Here is a 22644-nt window from a genome sequence, read left to right as displayed (position 1 = left end):
ATTGCAGCTTCTGTTTAACAAAGCGATTAAAGGGTAAAGCTTCCAGGCCTTTATATCGTGTAATCTGAAACTTGTAAATTAATTAGTCTCTTATTGTTATCACAATGAAGTGAGCTCCAGATTTTGTGGAGCATCAAAATGTTCTATTTAAATCAGTTCTGAAGTTATTTATTCCCTTCCATTGAGAGCTTTTCATATTATATTAACTTTATGTTACAGCACTTAATATGCTTGGAAACAGAGAAATGTGCCTTCAGTTGAGCAATAAAGGCTTCAGTATTCATTGGTGAATTCCACAATTGAGAAATACGAAAGGACAATATTTTTAAGCCATTGCCCTGTGGGCTGACGGACAAGCTGCTTTGGCGGAGAACGTGACAGAGAATAGACATGGATACTCGTTCGTGGATCCAAGTAATACAGAGATCTGTTGTTAGCAGGCAAAACAAACAGAATAGTCATTCTTCAGACAAGCAGTCCCAGAAAGTTGCAATACAATAGAGAAAAAAGCTTGAAAGTCTGCTAACTCTTTTGTGGGCATCAGGCTGGGTTTCAGAATATCAATGGGGGAAAATAAGTAATGCTCAGAACTCCCACTGTGGCAGTGTTGGTGGGTAAGGCTTTGAATGTACTTTGAAAGCTTACTGAGCTTCACACTGGAACATTGATCAGAGAAGATAAAAGGCAATAAGATTAGAATTTGACTCTTGTTTCAAGATGAAAGATTGATTAATCTATTTGTAAAAAGCTTACAAACAAAGAAGAAATATATTGGGCCAGATTTTGCTGAGTTTTTCCGGCAGCTCAAATTGGAGCCATGGTGTTTGGCCCGTAAAGTGGGCGCACATCCTTTAAACACGTGCCGTGAAATTCAGCACTTGCATATTCTGAAGGACAAATCTGTCAGTTCATTCTGCTGCCGGGATTCAGATAGACTAGGGTGGCAGATTTCTTTCCCTGCAGATGATTTTCAAGATTGTTGGTTTAGTGCAATCTCAGATTGAACTGAGTGGAATCTGTCCTGTTAATGGGCATAATGCACATTGTTCCATGCTGTTTTGGCAGCGCGTTCTAAAATCTTAAGGGTTCCTTCTACAGGTACTTTTCATTGGTTGCTATTCCTGAAATATCAAGAAATTGCAGTCCAGCAAAGATTTCTGACACTGCATTCCATTAGGCTGAATGAGAACACAACTGCATTCTCATGAGTTCTACCAGTGAAAGTACCACATAGGTGCTGGTTGTTACAACCTCGCAGCCATCCAAGTCAACTTATAAACAGATGCAATGGAAGAAGCAAAATTGCAGTAAAGCAAGCAACACACCCAGTTAACCTAAAGCACTTCTTGGGGAGCGCTGAGGCCAAATAATGCACTGAGGTTATTTTTCAGACAGGTAGACATGTAATCATTTACTTGTATGCATTTAATTTCAATTGTGAGAAAACTGAAAATTGCATTTTCATTACTTTGAAATGTGTTGAACTTGAGTTTATCCATATTTGAAAATGTCTGATATTGTCATTGAAAGTTAGTCGGAAATCATAATTTAAAGCATAAGTAATCCTTGGCATTTCTAAAGGCAGTTTATTGCTTTGTTGATTACCATAGCTCAGAAAACTTGGACAGATCATTCACTGTTTGCAAAATGTGAAAGCAGATCTGTCATAGTTTAAATTTAAATAATAAAGTCACATAGTGCTTATGAGCTAATTATAAACTACCATTTGAAGCAGCTGTAGGGGCTACAGATGCAAAGAATAAAGTTGTTTAGGCATTGGCTGTCGGATTGTTTCTTATTTTGCCAAGTCATTACTTGTAAATAGGCATTTCAATTCCAGCAGTTTTTTTTTCATTTGAACCTTTGATAAGAAATTCTAGAGATATCAGAGACAAAATTGAGTCACAAAAAATAGCTGAAAAACTAGTTCAGAATCAACTTTAATACATCAGCATGTGTCATAAAATTTGTTATCTTTGTGGCAGAAGTGCAATGCAGTACATAACAGAACAAAAGATGAATTACAATAAGTGTATACATAATTATTAAATAGATTAAATAAGTAGTACAAAAATAGAAAGTAAAGAAGTACTGAGGTAGTGTTCATGGGGAAGAAGCTGTTCTTGAATTATTTGAATGTGTACATTTGGCTTCAGTACCTCCTTTCTGATGGTAGCAGTATTTATAAAGGGAAAGAGATGGTTGATGATTCGGGTTAAGATCCTTCATTTATACATTAATTAAAGAAAAATCCAGTTGATTTGGATTGTCATTTTCACAAAAGTAAGCTGCAGACAAAATAGGGGGCAGTTGTTGGTGATTGCCTATTTTAAAATAAGAATAAAAATTTTTAAACACCTTTTTGGAAGATAGAATTGAGTAAGAAGGAGCTGGACAGGGTCATTATATCTGACATATTCCCCCAGCTATCTTGGCCTGTACAGCTCAGAGTATGAGAACAGCCTGGATTAACTTGCTGTTTTATTCTGAATGCTGCAGCAAGCAGCTTTGGCCAAGAGCTAGGGTGAAGAAATAAAGAAAATAAGCCGGGCTATCACAACTAACAAAAGCATGAAATCAAACCCAGTGTACTTACTGGCACTTACTGGCCTAAGATGAAATACTAAAGCAGCAGGGAACCAATCAAATTAAAATGCATGCATGCTGCCAGTTCAAGTTGCCATATGCTGATTTTACTCATTGCTGGGTAACATCTCAAAACAGCCAAATATGGTTGTTTGCAGTCCTTCTGAGAAACTAGAAATAAAAACAACCTCAAATCAATAAAATTTGTGTTTCTAATTCATCAGAATTATTGTTATTCAGTTGAATGATAAGTATTATTTTAAAAAGATGATGAACAATAACCAAAAAAGCCACAAATTCTATAAAGCTACGGTAGCTCTCGGAGTCAACGTGATATTAAACACAATGGTGTTCAGTTAAGTGGAATAATTTTATATTGTTAATGAACTACAAAAGTCACATAATTAAATAATCTACTCTTTCAATCAGAACTGATAACAGATTTGTTTGTAAATTCTAATCGATGTTCTTTTCAAAGTAAGTTATATCAATGGTCAAACACAGAAGGCCTATTTTAAGATAGGAGACAATTATTTGTAGCTCTCAGTAGACATGAAAATCAAAAAACTACTTGGACATTTGGACATTGTCCTGATGAAGGGTCTCGGCCTGAAATGTCGACAGTGCTTCTTCCTATAGATGCTGCCTGGCCTGCTGTGTTCCACCAGCATTTTGTTTGTGTTGTTTGAATTTCCAGCATCTGCAGATTTCCTCGTGTTGGACATTTGGAGCAGCCTTTTGAGACCTCACTTTCTAGTTTTAGTTGAGGTGATCATGTGGAATCTTTTAATTGCTTTGCCCTAAAATGTGTTCTTTTCGGCCAGTGAGTTTGCTAGGTGGGAATTGTTGTTTAATATGCCATTGAAATCTATTTAACATCTTACACATTTAAAGAAACTTCACACTATATACCCTAATTCTAAAGAGCGCACTGAAGATGAATACAAACCACGTATTCTGCAGAAATTTAACAACTAAAATAGGTATTTTGATGAACAAGTGTAAACTCCTGAAATTTCTGTCAATTTCACAGTGAACCAGAGGGGTACAATACTGACATCCTTTCTTTCACTGCAACTGTAAAATCCAGGCCAATGTTCTTCTGTTGTCAGCGCTAATTGTTTCAACAATGGCTGATTGAATTCAGATGTCTAAGATGCAGACTATATTTTAAGCAATACCAGAGCGCACACATTTGAGAACATATAACTTGATACATGCATGACTTAGTGCACACTTCAAAACTTCCATAAATTTCAGTGCTTTTTGTTCTCTGTTCCATCTTTTGAAATGCACAGTAAGCGGATAGTTGAAAATTCCTTCTCCCTTGGTGTTAAATGGATTGAGAATGAATTAAAGAAACATGAAAAGTAATATTTTTAGAAACGTTTGATTAAATCTGTTTCCAAGCAGTTGGAGTATATAAATCAGAAAATGCAGGTGAGGGAGATTTTGTTTATTTAATAAGTTTGCTTCATACTTTATTCCTTGTCTAGCTTTGGGTATGAATTTCTTTCATTTATTTCCTATAATATCACAGTGCCAACTGATAATATTGATTGCTAGATAGTGACCTCGTTCACTGTTTGCTTTAACTAATAAGGAAATTTGCACAGTTTCATTATTATTCATGATGTGTTACTCATGGGGAGAGGATTTGTCATGAGTAATTTGAAAATAGTTGTGCTTTCTGGCTGGAATTAGTGAAGAGGTCTTGTGCCCAATCACTGTATTATCCACATGTTGCTCAGCTCTGGAAAAACATTGAAATGCAATGAAGAAAATCCAGTTTTAAAGTTTATTGCTGGCCTACAGGATAAAATCCATTGGTAATTTATTCCTACAAGGGATCTCTTTATTCATTACTCTATTGATCTATTCTGCCCAATGCCTTGAAATTTTGTAAAACAAAAATTTAATGTTTCTATGAGATGCATGCAATATGTTAATTGGCAAATTGGTAATTAGGGGCTAAACGTAGCTTTTTCAATAAAGGTAGTCAATTTCCAATATAAAATACTATAAAATAAAAGCTAAGCTATTTTGTTATTATTGAAATCTGATGGTCACATCCAGTGTTTGATGTAGAGTTCTTCATCATCTGGTGCTACTAGCTAGATGAAGGTGTTCATAATCATGAAGGGATAGAACTGCATAGATCAAAGACAACTGATCTAATGGGTTGAGAACAAAGTGGCATACATAAAGGGTTAAATAAACAAAATTTAAAATAAAGAACAGAAGAAATATTTTGCACATGGGTAATGTGGTTGAAGAATATATCGACAGAGTTGACTTGTTGATTGAGATAGTGTACCAGATTACAATGGCCAGGCAGGAAATGGTGGTTGAAGTAACATGGGATTTAGCAGTGCTGTTTAAGTGGCGCTCTAATAGATGCTCATTCATTTCAATTTTATTTTACTCTAATACTTGTTCAGTGTGCATCAGTGTAAATTAAAAAATGAAATGAGAAATATTTTGACAGCTAACATGAGAGTTCAAATGACTCGTAACAAAGAAGCAGCATTTGGCCATTCAGCCCATTGAACCTGCTCTGCTATTTGATCATGGCTGATTTATTTTCCCTCTCAGCTCTATTATTCTGCCTTTTCCCTGTAACCTTTGATGCTCTTACTAATCAATCAAGAACCCATCAACCTCCAAATGTCTTGGTCTCCACAGCCATCTGTGAGTGAATTCCACAGATTTACCACCCTCTGACTAAAGAAATTCCTCCTCAACTCTGTTCTAAAGGGACATCCTTTTATTCTGACACCGTACCCTCTGGTCTTAGACTCCCACACTATTCTGAGGGGTGGCTGTGGGGTAATAACTGTTCCTAAACCTGATGCTGTGAGTCTTGAGGTTATCGTATCTTCTGCCTGATGACATCAGTGAGAAGAATGCACGTCCTGGGTAATGGGGGTCTCTGATGGTAGATGCTGCTTTCCTCTGACGAGGTTTAGTCAGTGGTGTGGAGGACTTTACCTGTGAGGGACTGGGCCATATTTACTACTATTGAATTGACTTTATTTTGCAGCCTTCATATACATGAGGAGTAAAAATCTTTACTTTACATCTCCGTTCAACTGTGCAATGAGCAATTATAGTAATTTATAATGAATATTATGTACAACAGACTTCAGTAGGTTTCAATGAGATCCTCTTCAGTCTTCTAACGTTCAGTGAGTTAAGGCCCAGAGGCATCAAATGCTTCAGTTACATTAACTCTTTCCTTCTTGAGTACCCTTCACGGACCCGTTCTGTTATGTTTTGTAACCTCAAAACGTTTAACTAATTCAAAGGAAGAGATGGGAGTCCAAACTGTGAGTCTAGCTTTGTGTTTACTTTAAGCGAGGTGAGCATGTATCACGTGGTAGTGTGATGACAAATGCAGTTAACAGACGAGAAAATCTGCAGATGCTGGAAATTCAAGCAACCCACGCAAAATGCTGGGGTAACTCAGCAGGCTAGGCAGCATTTATGGAAAAGAGTACAGTCGATGTTTCAGCAGGACTGGAAGAAAAAAGATGAGTAGAGTTAAAAGATGGGGAAACAGGAGAGAAATACAGAAGGTGATGGGTGAAATTAGAAGGGGGAGGTGTGACGCTAAGAGCTGGGAAATTGTTTGGTGAGAGATAAAGGGCAGGAGAAGGGGGAATCTAACAGGAGTGGACAGAAGGTCATAGAAAAAAGAAAAGGGAGGAGGAGCACCAGAGGGAGATGATGAGTGGGCAAGGAGATGAGGTGAAAGAGGGAAAAGGGGATGGGGAATGGTGAAGGTGGAGGGGGGAGTTTGAGAAATCGATGCTCATGCCATCAGGTTGGAGGCTACACCAGATGGAATAGAAGGGTTTTCTCCTCCAACCTGAGTGTGGCCCCATCGCGACAGAAGAGGATGCTGTAGAATGACATGTCGGAATGGGAATGGAAAGTGGGATTAAAATGGGTGGCCACTGGAAGATTCCATTTCCTCTGACAGATAGAGAGTCGGTGCTCAGTGAAGCGGCCTCCCTATTTATGTCGTGTGTCACTGATATACAGGAGGCCACACTGGGAGCACTGGACACAGTATATGACCCCAACAGACTCTCAGGTGAAGTGTTGCCTCACCTGGAAGGACTGATTGGGGCCCTGAAAGATAGTGAGAGAGGTAGTGTAGGGGCAGGTGTAGCAGTAATTCCGCTTGCAAGGATAAATGCCAGAAGGGAGATCAGTGGGGAGGGACAACTGGAGAAGGAGGTCGCATAGGGAGCGATCCCTTCAGAAAATGGGGGGGGGGGCGTTGGAAAAGGTGCTTAATGGTGGGATCCAGCTGGAGATGGCAGAAGTTGCAGAGAATTATGTGATGGTCGCCAAGGCTAGTGGAATGGTAGGTGAGGACAACAAGAACCCTAGCCCTGGTAGGCTGCAATTAATGTATTTTTACTTATAATCTGTAATTATTAAATTAATATTAAATGCACACCACTCTCCAATGCTCTCTTGTCTCTCACTATTCCAAAGTGAAGTCTGACTATTGCCTTGCAAAGCCTCAGCATCACATCCTTTATGTTTTATATTCTAGTTCTCTCAAAATGAATTGCATTTGCCTTCCTCACCACTGACACCCAGAACAAAATGTTCTTTTTAAACAACTTGAAGGATAGGCACTGCACATCATTAATAACGCTTACTAGTGTCATTACGTGAATAGTAAAATGTTTAGTGTTAAATGAGTTGCTTTAACCATGTTAATAAGATTTGAGATGGTTTCTGCCCTGAGCATAAGCTCATGTAGTAACATTAATTGTATAGAAATGGATCTGCATTAATAACTAACTGTGGCATGCTCATATAATGTAAATAGGGATGATTTTTATGGATATGTTCAGTTCTTTCCTGAATTTCAGAAAACCAAGTTGATTTTGTTCATTATTTGGATCTGGGCAACAGCGGAATAACCATACTTTATTGCTCATTTCTATTTGTTCCTTGAAAAAGTGATCGTAACATCTGATTAGCTTGATGGGTCATTTCAGAGGGTACCTTGTTTAATTGTCTGTTACCTAAGGAGGGTCTGGAGTCACATAAAGGCCAGATTGGATAAGGAGGGCACATTTCTTCCTTGGAGGGCATTGGTGAACCTGGTTGGTTTTTACAAAAAAAAATCTGTCCTTTTTGCAGTCACTATCAATAATTTTTCCAAATTCTATGTTATTAGATAAATTCAGGTTTGGTATCTTCTGTGGTGAAAGTTGAACTCTACTTTCTGGATTATTAGTCCAGACCTCTAGATTACTAGTCGTATAATTTGACCACTGTGCCACTATCCTATCCAAAATAAGGGTGGGCTCTGGATAGCCAAGGCTAATCATTTCAAACATCAGAAAGGTCGGAGAAGCCCTTCTGACAATTTTGAAGATCTCTAAATGTTCAAGCAATCTTGAGTCCTGTTGCATGCCTTTGTTTGAAAGGCAGTATAAGTTTTACCAGCCTAACCAGCAGGTGGCAAATTGGAAAGGCTTTGGGAGACTTTCTGGGGATCCTGGAGGAGATGGTGGGATTCTGAGTCAAGGAAAATAATAGCATCCAATCTCCAGCTTATGTCTAACCATTCTAGATCAGCCCCTTTGCCCTATTCACCATGTTCTCATAAAGTCTTGCCCACAAGTTGATGTGTCATGCTGTCGAGAATGGCGAGGTGCAGAAAAGTGACAATTTGGCCTCCGTTCCTACTGGAAGGAGGCAAATGCCGAGCAAGGCCAATAATGGTAAGAACCCTAGTGCCATATTTAAAAGATGGGGGTGAATTCTCTTTGAATTTATAGAGTATTAATATTTAAACTGCAAGGCACCTCAAGCCTGATTACTAAAGGTGAATGGTTAACTGGTTAATTTTGGATAATATTATAAATAATATTTCTGCACTGAAACATGATACTGTTGAGACAGAGTGTGAGGGAGGGAGGGAGTAGGTGAGTGTGAGAGAGAGAAAAAATGAATGAATTGAGTTGGAGTGAGGCAACCAAGTCAGCAAGAGGAGAAGAAATATCAGCAAAACAGCATTGATGGGAAGAAATGGAGAAAGATGCAGGATGTGTGACCTTTGTGTTTGTCAGAGTCTGTGCAAATTCATGCGTGTGTGTGTGTGTGTGCCTTAAAGAGATGGGAGCACACACAGAATCTCTATGACCCTTTACAGACAATGCCGGATAGAAGTTGTGGTGGTAGAGTGGGGTTTGGTGGAGTGGAAGCTGGTCTCCGATTGGAGTATCAGTCGGTACTGACCATGACAAAAATAAAATGGTCTCACAAGAGTAGTCAAGTTTTTATTGTCATTTCGACCATAACCTGCTGGTACAGTACACAGTAAAAACAAAACAACGTTCCTCCGGGACTCTGGTGTTACATGAAACAACACAAAACTATACTAGACTATGTGAGACAACTCAAGGCTACACTAGACTACAGACCTGCACAGGACTACATAAAGTGCACAAAATGGTGCAGGGCAGAATAGTAATTAATAAAGAAGTCAATAGGCACAGTAGAGGACAAATTACAATATAATAATAAATGATGTAGATGTCAGTCTAGATTGAGTATTGACTGTACTGCTGTATGACTCAATTCTGCAAAATGTTCAACTAGAGCTCTTTAGTTGGCCCAGCAGTGTAGCTTTTTTAACTGTACAACTAAACATTGCAGTCACTTTGAGGCTTTGAGATTTGCACAATGCTATTTTGACACTGAAATCTGTGTCTGAGTGATTTCTAGTTTCTGGTCTGTACATTTCCCTGCAGTATATATTTGCTTGTTTCTCTATTGTAATATTCTGCCCAATTAGAGTTTACAGGTAAATCATTCTGGGAATAATTGATTTGCATTTCGTACTCTGTCCATTGAACAGTAAATACAGACACAGGCTTTAAAGAAAATATTAAGCATCTACTGAATTCAGATTTCAAAGTCCTGGTTTCTCTCATCTGTTCAGTCTGCAGATCTTTTCATGATGGTGGTGTTTGACCTCCGGAGACTTTCCATAGGTGACCTTCGAGACTTGTGGCAGCAAGCATCATTCAAATGCAGAGACAACTGGTAAGAACCACGGCTTTCTGACAAAGAATCTGCACATGATATTGATTTTAATCCTTGAAGGTTTGATGGACATGTTTTCAGTTGTAAAGTTCAAAAGCAGATTGTACAAATGTTTGAAACTAAAGAATTATGGCAACTGAAACTCGTGGAATTCTTCTTCAAAAGGGCTTGTACAGTCCAGATGGGTTAACAAACCTTCTCTGCAGCACTGTTCTGTGCTTCATTTGGTAGAACTGAGAGTGCGAAACTGAAAGCTAAGAATGTGCAATGTCACATTGAAACTAGTATTGTCAGTTAAAGAGAGATATCCCCCGTGGGTCTAATCAAATTGTCAGATCTGTTGACACTTGGTCATGCAAACCCAGTCTCTGTAGTCTGCTTTAAAAGGAATGTACCACAGCAAAAGCAAAACTCTTCCGGCTCCTAGGGGATGTTGCTGTGTAATAAATGGATGCTACAATTATGGGATGGATAGAAGAGTGATCACAGGGAGCCAGAGGTATCTCGACAGGCTGGAAGCATATCCTTTACATTGGATGTGCATGAAAACCCTCCAGAATTCCAGTCAAGAACATAAATGCATTTTATCTGCTTCGTGGATTTTGAAATGCAGATGACTCCTAGTTCCCACTCTGCCTGCTCTGTGGACGAAAGGAAGAGTAGATGAAGTTTTCCTCTTTATAATACAATGTGAGGAACCTCTATAAGACAGACTGTGGGATGTGGCTTCAGTTCTGACCTTCATGGGCTAATTAATCTAGGCGCATGTAAGGCTACATTTGCGATTGCAGGAGATAGAACTGAGAACAAACAATGTTTGAATGTTAAAAACACAAAATGCTGGCAGAACTCAGCAGGCCAGACAGCATCTATGGGAGGAGGTAGTGACGACATTTCGGGCCAAAACCCTTTATTTGTTTTCAGTGGAAAGAGTTAAATCCTAAGTGTGTTGCAAGATGCTAAGGAAATGAAAATCCCACTGAGAAATCAAGTTTCAAATCCGGTCCTAAAATTTATATATTAATGGTCCGAATTCATCAAGCTTCACAAGGTGGCATAGTTGGCAAAACTAATGAGAAATCCTACCAGTTTGAAGGGTTTAATTGATGAATCATGGGGGAAGATCAGCTGCTCCTCAGTGTAAACTCTCAGCTAGATCAGCTGAAACAACAATCTCCCCAATTATTCTTTTCAGCCCATTTTTATCCTGTTCAGGAATGGGTCAGAATTGCAATTTAATATATATTTTTTAAATTATTACAATGAAATGAAGGTTAAATGGTGTTTTTCTAAAGATTTTCAACATATCTTCAGCACAAAAACAACTTCCTTCAAATGACAAAATATCTTTCTAATAAGAAACTTCAATTTTCCCTCTTTTTTTTCTATTGATTTTCATTAGATAAATTTGCTTCTATGATTCATTTCACACTTGATTTATTTGGGACCTAACTTCTGGTGTTTAGTATTCATTGCTTTATGCTGTTCTTCTGCCACGGAGTAATTCTGCCAGCAACAGTCTATATATCTTGGAGTGAGCAGCTTTGGCTTGGCATTGGAAAAACAAAAATGATTATGCAGCCTCAATGGCTTTGTTTCTTGGCAATCGGCTGAAAGCTTCTGAGAAGATACTGCTCCTTTGGGAGCTTATAGTGGTGAACATCTGCGCATCTGTATTATGGTCACATTGAAATAGAGGCAACAGGAAATATTTAAAATTATAATCTAGAAATAGTCATTGCAAGCAATGAATGGACCTGGAGCTGAAGAAACCCAAAAGATAAAATGAGGATGTTATTATTTAGGCATTCAATTGCATATGGCTGTGTACTTCTCCAACATTAGTCAATGGAAAACATTTGTCCTGGAATGAAAGATGGTAACTTTTCAGGTCAATTTGCCACATATTGGATATTTGACTGGGATCTTCCGTTTGTGAGATCCCTTGAAACCGTGATGTGATTTTCCTTTCAGAGGATTATGGGATGACATCAATCCCCATGTAGTGCTTCTTTCTGAACACCGGAGGCACCCTTGGACCAGGCGGTCTCAGGAGCACCCATTGCTGAACATCCAGGGAATGACGTGGCCTTCCCAGTACAGTGCTGGACCAGGATACCAGCCAATTTATCCTCTATGCTTTCGCCCCTCCTCCTACAATCCATTTACTCCATCTTCTTAAGCAAAATCCGCTACCTCAGATCCCTTGAATCCAAGGCTTTGATTCTCGATGCAGCCCACACTCGCATCATCCCAAGCTGTGCTGGTTCTGCGATTAAATCACTTTCTCTCTTCCAGTCACCAGACTATTAAGCTTGGGCTTGATCTAAATTAGCAAGTGCAGGGCCTTTGACCAGTGTGATTGATACAGGGTGAATTGGTAGCTATTAGCGTTCATAACCCTTTTCTTCTTCTGGAAGGGAGTGTGGAACATCATGGGAACCTCAGTAGAACTTGGGCAAACATTGTTCAATCTAAAAATACAGGCAAGCAAGATTGAGTTAGTGTTCTGATCTGTAAGTGGAAATGAACAATTGATTAAGTGATCCTGTTGGTATGTTAATTGGTCACTGTTTGTATCATACACTGGGGTGCTCTCTTCAGTTACCTGATTAGGTAACCGTAGCCTTTAGCCAGGAGCAGATGTCATCAGGTAGTGCCCAATCTTCATAGTGTGTTCAACTTTTAACCCCGACTCTCTCTGGTTGGCAGGTCAGTGATGGTGGCCAGCACTGTCCACTGCTCCTGACTTCCAGCTCAACTCCTCTCGCCTGCTCCATATCCAGCAAGAGGCTCTTTCAGCTTCCTCCCCCATTCTCTGAGCTGCTTGGTTCTTGCTCCTTTCATCAAGGCCCAGCGCAGACGGCAACCTCCATGCTGACTTTGCTGGAAACCCTCCATAGCTGATCTCCACAGAGAATAGCCACATCTGTCATCCTTTGTCTCTGCACTCCTGGACTAAGGACTGATATTTCAGGGCCTTCTTCTGCTGAGCCTCCTCAGATCCTTCCTCCCATGGTATTGTGAGCTCCACCACGATGATTTTCTTGTTTTCGGTGGACCATAGTATGCTTGAAGTGTGATTTGCACCACCTCTGGGAACTGCAGCTTCCTGCCCACATCGACCCTCATCTCCCATGATGTGGCAGTTTGTAGCAGATTGGATTTGGGCCTCTTTGATCTGACTGGTGTGGCCCTCTCCTTTATGAAAAGGACTGTCCTGTTTGCCTCTCTGCCAGCTGGTCTCTTTTACACCTCTCCCGCTCCAGTGTGTCAGCAAGGGTCAACAGGACTTTGTTGAGGCACCACCTATACCATCCTTGTGTTAAAGCTGTTTTGCATCCTGACAGTATGTATGCCAGCGAACCCCGCTGACCACAAAGCTTGCAGTTAGGGTCCTCACTCACTCAGCCCCCATGTTTGCAGCTGTGATGGTGTAGGGAAAGCGTCATACATAGACTGCAGGAGGAAAGAAATGTGGAAGGGAAGGATTCCAGTCTCCAACGCTCTGCCCAAATGATATTGTGCTTGGGAAGATCCCATTTTCTCTGGGCACCCTGTGACCCCAACTTCACTACCTTTGATAACCGACTTTCATCCTCACTGTTCTGTACCTTTGCCTGGACCATGCTGGGCCTCTGACCTTGTACTTGCACCCCCCCCCCCCCCAGTCATTGGAAGTGTACAGAGTTAAGTACTTGCCGTCCCAGGCATGGGCTGCCAATTATGTCTCTCCATTATAGAGAGCTCACAGCCTGGTGTATGGCCAAGTTGGTGGCCCACTTTTGGCCTGATTCTGTAGTGACTCCTGCATGGTTTATTAGTAGTCATTGGAACCCTTAAGTGTTTGCCACCTTGAACTCCTCTCCTACCAATGACAACAGGAGCTGTAATTGGCCTGATCTTATGTAGAGCCCCAATGAAGAAAACCTTGGGGAGATCCCAGCCACCTCCGCAAGTACTTGTTAACCTTCTCCCCTTCTACAGTGGTCATGGGGAGCTCGTACACAGTGATAAGCCAGAGCAGCCTTGGTAGAAGACCATGTTGGTACAACCATGTCTTAAATTTACCAGGGGGTCCGGATTTGTTGATCTTCAGCCGCTCTTCAGTCCGCTTTACAGTGTCGGTGGTGTTGGCGCTGTCTGTCATTGCTGCATTAAACCACTTTCCAAGATACTTTACTGAGTTGTCCTCTATGGATGGAATGACTTTTTCCTGTACTTGAAAACTGAACTAGCTAGTAACCTTACACCCTTTTTAGCCACCTTATATCTGGACTTCCTGGCCTTGAAAGTCACCCTAGCTCAGGTAGCTACATAGTCCAGGTTTTCCAATACCCATCTTGCTTGGACCTGTGTTACAGTGGTTACGTCTATGAAGTCCATGTGATGTTATCCATGAAGCCCCATATTGTAGGTTGTCAGTTTTCGGGCACCAACACTAGGCCTCAGGTTATATCTGTTACTGCTGATATGAGGAGGCAAACAAGATGGGGGAGATGGTACAGCCAGTTGGAATCTCTTTTTGGAGGTCTTGCCCCCCCGGTTGTAAAGTGGGCTGAAGTGAAGCAAAGGTAGCCGGTGATCATGTCTGATGTTACTGGTAAGATATGGTAGTGGTCCAGGCCAACCTGGATGAGGACGTGTAATTGATCCATAGACGTTGGCTAGTTCTAACCAGATTACTGTTCGGTCACTTTTCTTCTGCCTGGCCTTGCTGATCAGTTAGCTGATTATTGACTGATTACTGAGGTGTATTCAAGGCACCCAGAAAAACCCGAAAAGCCACCTTTCTGGATGATGTGTTGATATAGTGGTTCTCCAGTCAGTAAGAGGCCAGTCTTCTCACAAGCACCGAAAAGAATATCTTGCACTCCACGCTAAGGAGGGAGATTGTCCTAAACTGGGGGATTGCAAAGCAATCTTCTTACTTGGGAGCAAAACATCTTTTGGCCATTTTCCAGTTTGGTGATATAGAGCTTTTGGTCCAAATCTTCCTCATTATCCTCCACAACCTCCAGTGGAAGTTTGGGCATTTCTTGTAGGGTACACCACCTGGTCCTGGGGCGGAATGTGACTTTGCTCTCTTGATGATATCCTGGACTTCCTGCCATGTGGGCTTTGCCATGTTCGGCTCAGTTGCTGGGATTCTTGGTTGGGGGACATTTGATTGAATTCTAGTCCCTGATTCCTACGGGGATCACTGGCCAAGAAGAGCCCTGGTGAACCTGAATGGGTTTTTAACAAAACCACGCTCTCCTTCTCGTCTATAGATGAACAGTAGAATTTGGTGAGGGAATTGATGAGAAAAGGGGTGGGGTTTGATTAGTGTTAACATGATTCAAAGGTTCATTTATTATCAAAGTATACAACTCTGAAATTCTTCTTCTCCAGATAGTCACAAAACCAAGAAAGAAAAGAACGGCAGCAGGGTCATTAACCCCCGAATCCCTCCTCCCCACACAAAAAAACAAAAAAGAACTATAAGACTGGGAAAAATAATTCTATAGCCCAAGTCCATATCTGAATGCAGAAAACCTGGGTAACATTCTCTGGGCACCATGGCAGGTCTTTCCCCCTCAGGCAGCAAGTGATCCCACCAGTGTTCAAAAGGTAGTGTCCCTTTTCCAGTAGCAGAGTGATCTCACCAGCGATTTTAAAAAGGCAGTCTCCCCTTTCCAGCGGCAGAGCGATCCCCCATGGGTACTTGATGGGAGGAAGGTATTTAATGGGCTGAAGGGGTTGTTTCCCTCTGGTATCATTCTATGACTCTTGGCTCAATGAGCTAGTCTCTGCTACATTTTCTTTCCAGAATGTTATATCTGGTGAAACTACACTCCAGATATGTTAGGCATGCAGATTTGGAAATCTAACTACAACACTTATACTTTTCCACTGTTTGAAAAATTGGAAGCTCTCTGAAAGTGACAACTAACTAAGATGGTCAACTCACCACCACCACCTTTCCAACCCCTAAGATGTATACAAATGCAGCTTTAGTACTCACTTTGTTTAAAAAAAGTTGTAAATACAAATGCAGTTTATTTCTGATTTACAGAATTGATAGTTATGATAATACAATAATGATCTTTCTTGCAATGATAACCCTGATAGAAAGGCCCCCTTTTCACACTGTCTTAACTGAGGTGTCTTGGTTCCTGCTGTTGTTTGAAGTTTACTGGGATCCCTATTCTCACACACCTTTTTAAATGACTAGATTCCCTGGAAAGTTGATTAATACTGTAAAGTATCATTGGTGATTTCCACTTCAGTTAACACATTTGGATCTTTATTGCCATTAAAACAGTAGAATTAATAAATTAACGTTTCTTCTGAAGGGGGTCAGCTCTGGAAATACAATAATGTTTCCTCAACACTGGCTCACCATTGAGCTGTCATCTCAAGAACAAAAGGCTCAAATTGTAAATCAGAAGATTCTTTATAATTTACTGACAAGTATGTCACTGATAGAAGCATAAAGTTAGACTTGTGCCCATTTCTTCTTTATATAAAGCTTCACAGCCAGTACCTTAAACATTTCTGTATTTTCAACCCAGCAAAGTGAAATTGGTTCAATAGCTAGTACACATTTTTGCTATGAACGTTAGAGATAGATTAAAAATTAATCTTTTTATAATTTTATTTTCCTTATTGGATGAACAAGTGGCAACAGTTTTAGCCAAGGCCGATCATCGGGGAAATCAAACAATGTTAAATAATTACAGCTTTCTTACTTTCACTGGAAATTACTGATAGCAGAGGTAAAGTTGGATAGGTGTCCTGTTGAATTTTCACTTGACTACTTAATATTCGTTGAGAAATATGAAAGACAGAAAGACTTGCATTTATAAAATGGATTGAAAATGGTGTACCTTCTGCTCCTGGACAGCAGACAAGACCAAACATACATGGCAAAAATAAACAAGCACTGCACAAACAGAATAGTGTTGGCACAGACTGCAGCTGCAGGAGTGCTCTTAGCCCAGGAGGGGGGCCTTCCCAAAGTTGACAAGGTTCACTTTGTCCTTTCACTTGATTAGACTGTGAAAGAAAACCTTGGCCTGTTCACTTAGCTGGGGAGTGTGCAGTCTTGCTGGGAAGTGCATTAAAGGGTTGGGTAGAGTGCACTGAGCACAAAATCTGCTGAGGAGACTTGTATCAACATTAAAAGGTAGATTATGGAGCAGGTTCCCCAGTGTTACTGCTGGGAAATGACAACAGGTGGGCTCCGTATTGGAACTGTTGAAGAATCTAACATCAGGACAGTGTTGAGGATACCACAGTGTGGAATGACCCACAAAATTGGAGCTTCTGTGTGCACACTAGAATGGGGATGGTGGGGGGGGGGGGTGAAGGTGGTGATTGAGCTGTAAAAAAGGAGTTAAATTTTATGTGTCTTAAATTCTTTTTGTTGTCTGGATACAGTTTGCTATTTCGACTATCATACATAGCAGTGTTTGTGTGGTAAAGATTCCACATAGCTGACAGGAAGTGCAAAAAGAAACACACACACCTAGATCTTTATCAGCATCTTTCTTCATGGTCAAAAGGCAACAGTAATATTTCATTGCTGGCCACAAAAGCTAGCCTAAGGTTTACCAAAAATTTTAACTTGTGGCCTTTTATAGAAGCTCATGTCTTCTTGCTGGCACGGCGTGAAGGTGCATGCATGATGGTTCCAAACCATTTGTCAGAAAGTTATGATCAGCTAAAGTCAAGAGTGAAGTAGTAATTTCCCCATGATAATCTTAACGAACCTGCAACAAGACAGTTACCATTCATGTGTACAATTGTTGCTGGCACATTGTAAATCATACAAAGTACACTGCAGATGCCGTGGTCAAAGCAACACGCACAACATGCTGGAGGAACTCAGCAGGTTGGGCAGCATCCTTGGAAACTAACAGTCAACGTTTCAGGCTGAGTCCGTTTCCACGGATGCTGCCAAACCTGCTGACTTCCTCCAGCGTGTATTGTGTGTTACATTGTAGATTAATTGGCTGTTCAATTCCAGATGTCCTGCGGTCAAATGTCTATTCTTGTTTCTTTTACCTGAGAATGTCAATTGTCTAACCTTGAAACGCATGATTCCTTTCAGCATGGCTCCAAGCTTATTAGAGAGGTCCCTCACAGCATGGTGCAGTCCAGGGACACGCTGAGAAGTGCTCACTCTCACAGCGACTTTGACAAGCAGTGGTAACCTGTCCCTAGGCTCACCAGTTATTAGAGCTGTCACTAAGAATAAATGTTTTGCAACCCAAATATAAACAGAAATATGCTAGAACCATCTGGGAGGTCAGACTTCATCTATGGAAAGTGCAATTTACATTTCAGGTCTAGAACCCTTGAATGATTTGAGGGTATGAGATGGCAGAATCCAGAGCAAAGTAAAACTAATCTGCAGAAGAAACTCATTGGGTCAGACAGCATCTATGTAGGGAAATGGACGGTCATATTTTTGGGTTGAGACCCCTATTTGGCCTGAAAGAGTGGAAGGAAATAGCCAATATAAAGAGGTGCGGGAAAGGGACGGTGCAATAGCTGGAAAATGATTACGTGGATCCCAAGTGAGGAGGAAAGGGTGGAAATAGTAAAAATGGGGGAGGTAACGGAATCAAAATCAGGTTTAATATCACCAGCATGTCTTGAAATTTGTTGTTTTTGTGGCAACAGTACAGTGCAATACATAATAGAGAAATGTGTGTGTGTGTGTGTGTGTGTGTGTGTGTGTGTGTGTGTGTGTGTGTGTGTGTGTGTGTGTGTGTGCGCGCGCTATGGATACTAATGTCAATGATGGAGCTCACTAACTTTACAACTCCGCAATTTATTGTGATGCAGATAGAGGCAACAGAGCAATCTTTGGCATTCACAAACACCAAGGACCTATTAAAGATAGGGTGTTTAATTAAAAATAAAACACTAAATAAAATATGCATTTAAGCCAGTTGTTGCATCGAGTAAAATGATCTCCTTGCCATGGCTCCAGCAGCTGGTCCCTGACACCCAGGTTACCTGTGTAGGTTCACTGGGCAGATTTCCCAGCTAAAGAGCCGGTGCTTTGCACGACACTTATTTACCCCAGCAGTCAAGTGGCTGAACACCTGGGCCAAAGTTGTTTTATTTTTAAGAAACTATGTACATGATGGGATCTCCCAATACTCATATCATTGGACATCATACCAGCCTGGAAAATTACCCAGTATACAGCCTCACCAAATGTCTCATTGGCCAGGCCAGGGTTAAGAATGGCCTACATTGAACCTAACCTAACCTATTCTGCATAGAATGTTCAGCCCTTCAGAAATAGTATGAACTGAATAAACTTAGGTTGTAATAAATGCACCAGCATTTAGTTATGGTGAATGCACATCATTGTCAGTGATATCTGTAACCAGAGCAGACCAGTAGAGTTCCAGTCACAGCCTGGAAATACAAGCATGGAGACTAAGGCTGATTTATACTTGTGTGTTGCATCTACGCCCTAGGTATCGCGTACCCTACACCATACCTACGCTGTACCCTATGCCAGGGCGACGTAGACAGCAACAACTGTGATTGGTCCGCTTGGTAGCATCACATTTCCTCCTACGCATTTCTGGTTGCTTCTCCTCTGCCATGTCTGTGGGCTATGCGTACACCGATATGAAATAGACGAACCAAATCGTCAAATCTGCCTGCCAACATGCGAAAATGTTTGAAATGCATTTCCTTATCCGTGTCTCTCACAAAGAAACTCAACACAGTGGCATAGAAACCCCACCGTCAATTAGCGTTTTGTTGCACACCAACGCATGCTCGCTACGGTGTAGAGTGACGCAGAAGTGAAAATCAGGGCTGCGGCTTAGCCCGTACGCACAAGTATAAATCAGCCTTTAGAGTGCATGCATATACTGTTAATTCACAGTAGTCGACCCATCAAACTTAGGATTCATGGCCACACTGCATGAAAATGTGTAGTAGGTCAGCTAATTCATAAAACCCACTCCAGCTGAATAAAAATGATTAGCCTTTTCCTTATGTTTTAGGCTTTCTGCAATTAGTCTGTGTTGCGCACTGACTGCTTGGAACTCGCCTGCAACCACGTGCATTATTGTTGGCAGAGTGTATTGTTGTGGGCCAGGGACCAGCCAGTTGTAAAGCAGTCATAGACCGCAAAGAGAAGTAGTTAAGTGGAACAATATTCATAGAGCTCCTCTGAAGAATTTGGAAAACGATGTGTGCAAAGTCTACAGCTTTTCAGCTTTGAGATAATTTCACTCCTTCGGCTGTTGGCAGGTTTATGGAAGACCAGCTAGTGAAGTCAGTTTTATTTTCCAGCTTGCAAACAATGATATTAAATAATGAAGAGAACCAAAAATTACAAATCAAAGTCCAAATTTAAACAAACTGCAACTACTCAATGTGCCTTCCTCTGTGCTGCTTTTCCATCACCTTTTTATCACTTTATTTCTCTGCCCACGTGCACGATTCTGTATGCTGTTTAAAATCACAGCTAACACATAATTTTCCAAGCTGGTGCTGTTTCGTGGCGTGTAAATCTTTAATTTGGATAGGGTCCTACTGAGAATAATTAGGATTAGATGGGTAAAAAAGTCAGTGGTATACTGAAGGGCCTATTTCTATGCAGCATAACGATGAGTTTATCATTCGATGGTACTTAATTTCAAAGAAGTGAACTATGATTGGCTGGCAGCAGCCTCAAAAGCCTTAGCTTTTCAATCAGCCAATCTCCAGCGTTCTCCCTGGATGGTGCTTCAAAATTAAGACCAACTTGCTTTCACTCCAGTTTGATGGGTTCTGAGGGAGTTGGTGAGGCCTAACCAGCATCCACAGTTAGCTGATATTGACATTGCACATAGGAAGGCATTTGGGGGACCAGATTAACATGAATGCTAATTTGGAGTGTTGATGTGTTTCGAATTCTTAAAAATATTAGAAACAGCAGATGGTGAGTCGCTATTTCCATTGATGGAGGACATCTGGAACAGCACTGCAGTATTAAGTGCTTCATCCAGGAGCCGACTGTGTAGAATCTGAAAGTGCAGATTAGGCCTCATCAGTTGTCTCAGAATGCACATCCTTGTTACTTGACTGAGCCCCAAACCAATTGTTCATGGTTTTATATTAGACTTTTGGCACCTGAAATGTTTTACTTATCATCCAGAAATCAAGAAACTAAGTGAAATGATAGTCTCAAAAACACTCCCCAAAAATGTCATCAAATCAGATTATTGAGATCTGAATCAGCTACTTTATCAAAGATGGGTAGCTAGTGTTGAGGTCTACACCACATATGATCAATTGAACTATGGAACAGAATTGTGTATGTGAGTGTCCTTCCTTGTCTGAATGTTAACCTGGTTTTATCTGTATCAAATATTTGCCAAACCCTAAAGGACATGTTGCGCAGTCCAGAAGAGTAATTGGATTGCATGGAGAGAGAGAGTTTAAGAGAAGCAAGAGGGGGGAAGATGGCATATTCTGAGCACCGCCGTTTCCTTGGAGATATTGGATTATGCATAATTAAGCATTTGGCAAGGGCCAATAGAGGGAAGTTAGGCTTAAGCAGAGTGGCCATTGTGGGAGCAGCTATTGTGTGAATGGACCGGTGTTAGGGGGGGGGGGGGAGTTGAGGCTTTGGCTCGTCAAGCTTTAGGAGAGGAGAAACACAGGTCATAGGTAGATTTTTTTGTGTTAATATTTTTTCTTATTGCAAGCTTAGAGTAGAGGGGATGCCAGACAGGACAGTGGAATGTTCCCCTTTCAGGATGTGGGAAAGCAGGGGGACCTGCTCTGTCCCTGACAGTTACACCTGCAAGAAATGTAGATTTTGAAAGACTATTTTAAGGCATTGGAGCAGTAACTGGATGAATTCCAGATCTTTCAGGAAGCCTAGGGGTTGATAGGACACATAGGGAGAAGTTAAACTCATCATTGACTCCCACCATCCAGGCCAGGTTCTTCTCCCTGCTGCCTCAGAAAGGAGGTACAGGGGCATTAGGTCCGATACCCTGAGATTGCCCTTCAAACATTAGGCTCAACACTGAACATAGCCTATCAGCTCAATTTCAAGGACTCTACAATTCATGTTCCCAATATTATTTAGTTGTCTGCCAGTCTGCTGTCTGTCATATTTGTACAGTTTGTTTTCTTTTGCACAATGGTTCTTGTCATCTTTCTGTGTGTAATTTTTCATTGATTGTATTGTATTTCTTTGTTTTATTGTGAATACTTGCAAGAAAATGAATCTTGGGGTAGTATATGGTGACATATACATACCTTGGTAATTGACTTTGAAGTTTACTTTGAACTTTGAGTGCATCACTAGAACCCAGCTTTCTCCCACAATCCTCTTTAAGTGTGCTTCGGTCTGTCCTGTTCTGTCTGAGGGTAGAGTAATGGACACCACAGCAATATTCATTACATGTTATCCTCCATTACATTTTCATGTTAGTCAGTGTTGTTGATCATCCAGCTGTCCGTTACCGTCACTCATCCATAATCCACTGACCACCATTGCCCCTTCAATTATTATATCCCCTCCCGAAGAAGCACCTCAGCTCAAAATGTTGACTGTTCATTTCCACAGACCTGCTGAGTCCTCCAGCATTTTGTGTGTGTTGCTTTGTATTTCCAGAATCTGAAGAATTTCTCATCTCTATTCCCTCTTGTTCCTTTGTATGGGTATATCACTTCGGCAGTGCACCTACCTCCCATTCTGGCAAGCTTCTCTTTGCCATCTTCTGTCTGCCACTGTCAATAGCAGATGTGTGGGAACCGATCACATGCCTGTCTAGAACTTTACCGTCACCTTACCTGAAGTGTAGTTCAGGTTGAACAATAACTTTTTTCGCATTTGATGCAACGGTCCCACATTTAGTTGTGGCCTGAGGGTGCCTGTGTTGATGGAGCCACGGATCTTGCTGTATGAGAAAGGGATGGGGCTTTGGATATGTGATTGTCAGCCTGGATTTG

The 22644-nt window shown here is 41.0% G+C and overlaps 1 protein-coding gene across 1 annotated transcript in view; it reads left to right on the top strand.

The window, feature by feature from the left end:
* The window catches only part of LOC132400048 (apolipophorins-like), a 103906-nt gene that overhangs the window by 80256 nt on the left and 1006 nt on the right, over positions 1-22644 (top strand). The window contains exon 10 of the mRNA XM_059981134.1: positions 9566-9669. Within this exon, the coding sequence (XP_059837117.1) occupies positions 9566-9669 (104 nt within the window). The remainder of the gene's footprint in view (positions 1-9565; positions 9670-22644) is intronic.

The sequence above is a fragment of the Hypanus sabinus genome, chromosome 9, assembly GCF_030144855.1.
Source record: "Hypanus sabinus isolate sHypSab1 chromosome 9, sHypSab1.hap1, whole genome shotgun sequence".
In the NCBI taxonomy this organism is placed as follows: Eukaryota; Metazoa; Chordata; class Chondrichthyes; order Myliobatiformes; family Dasyatidae; genus Hypanus; species Hypanus sabinus.
This window is presented reverse-complemented; position numbering and strand designations above follow the sequence as displayed.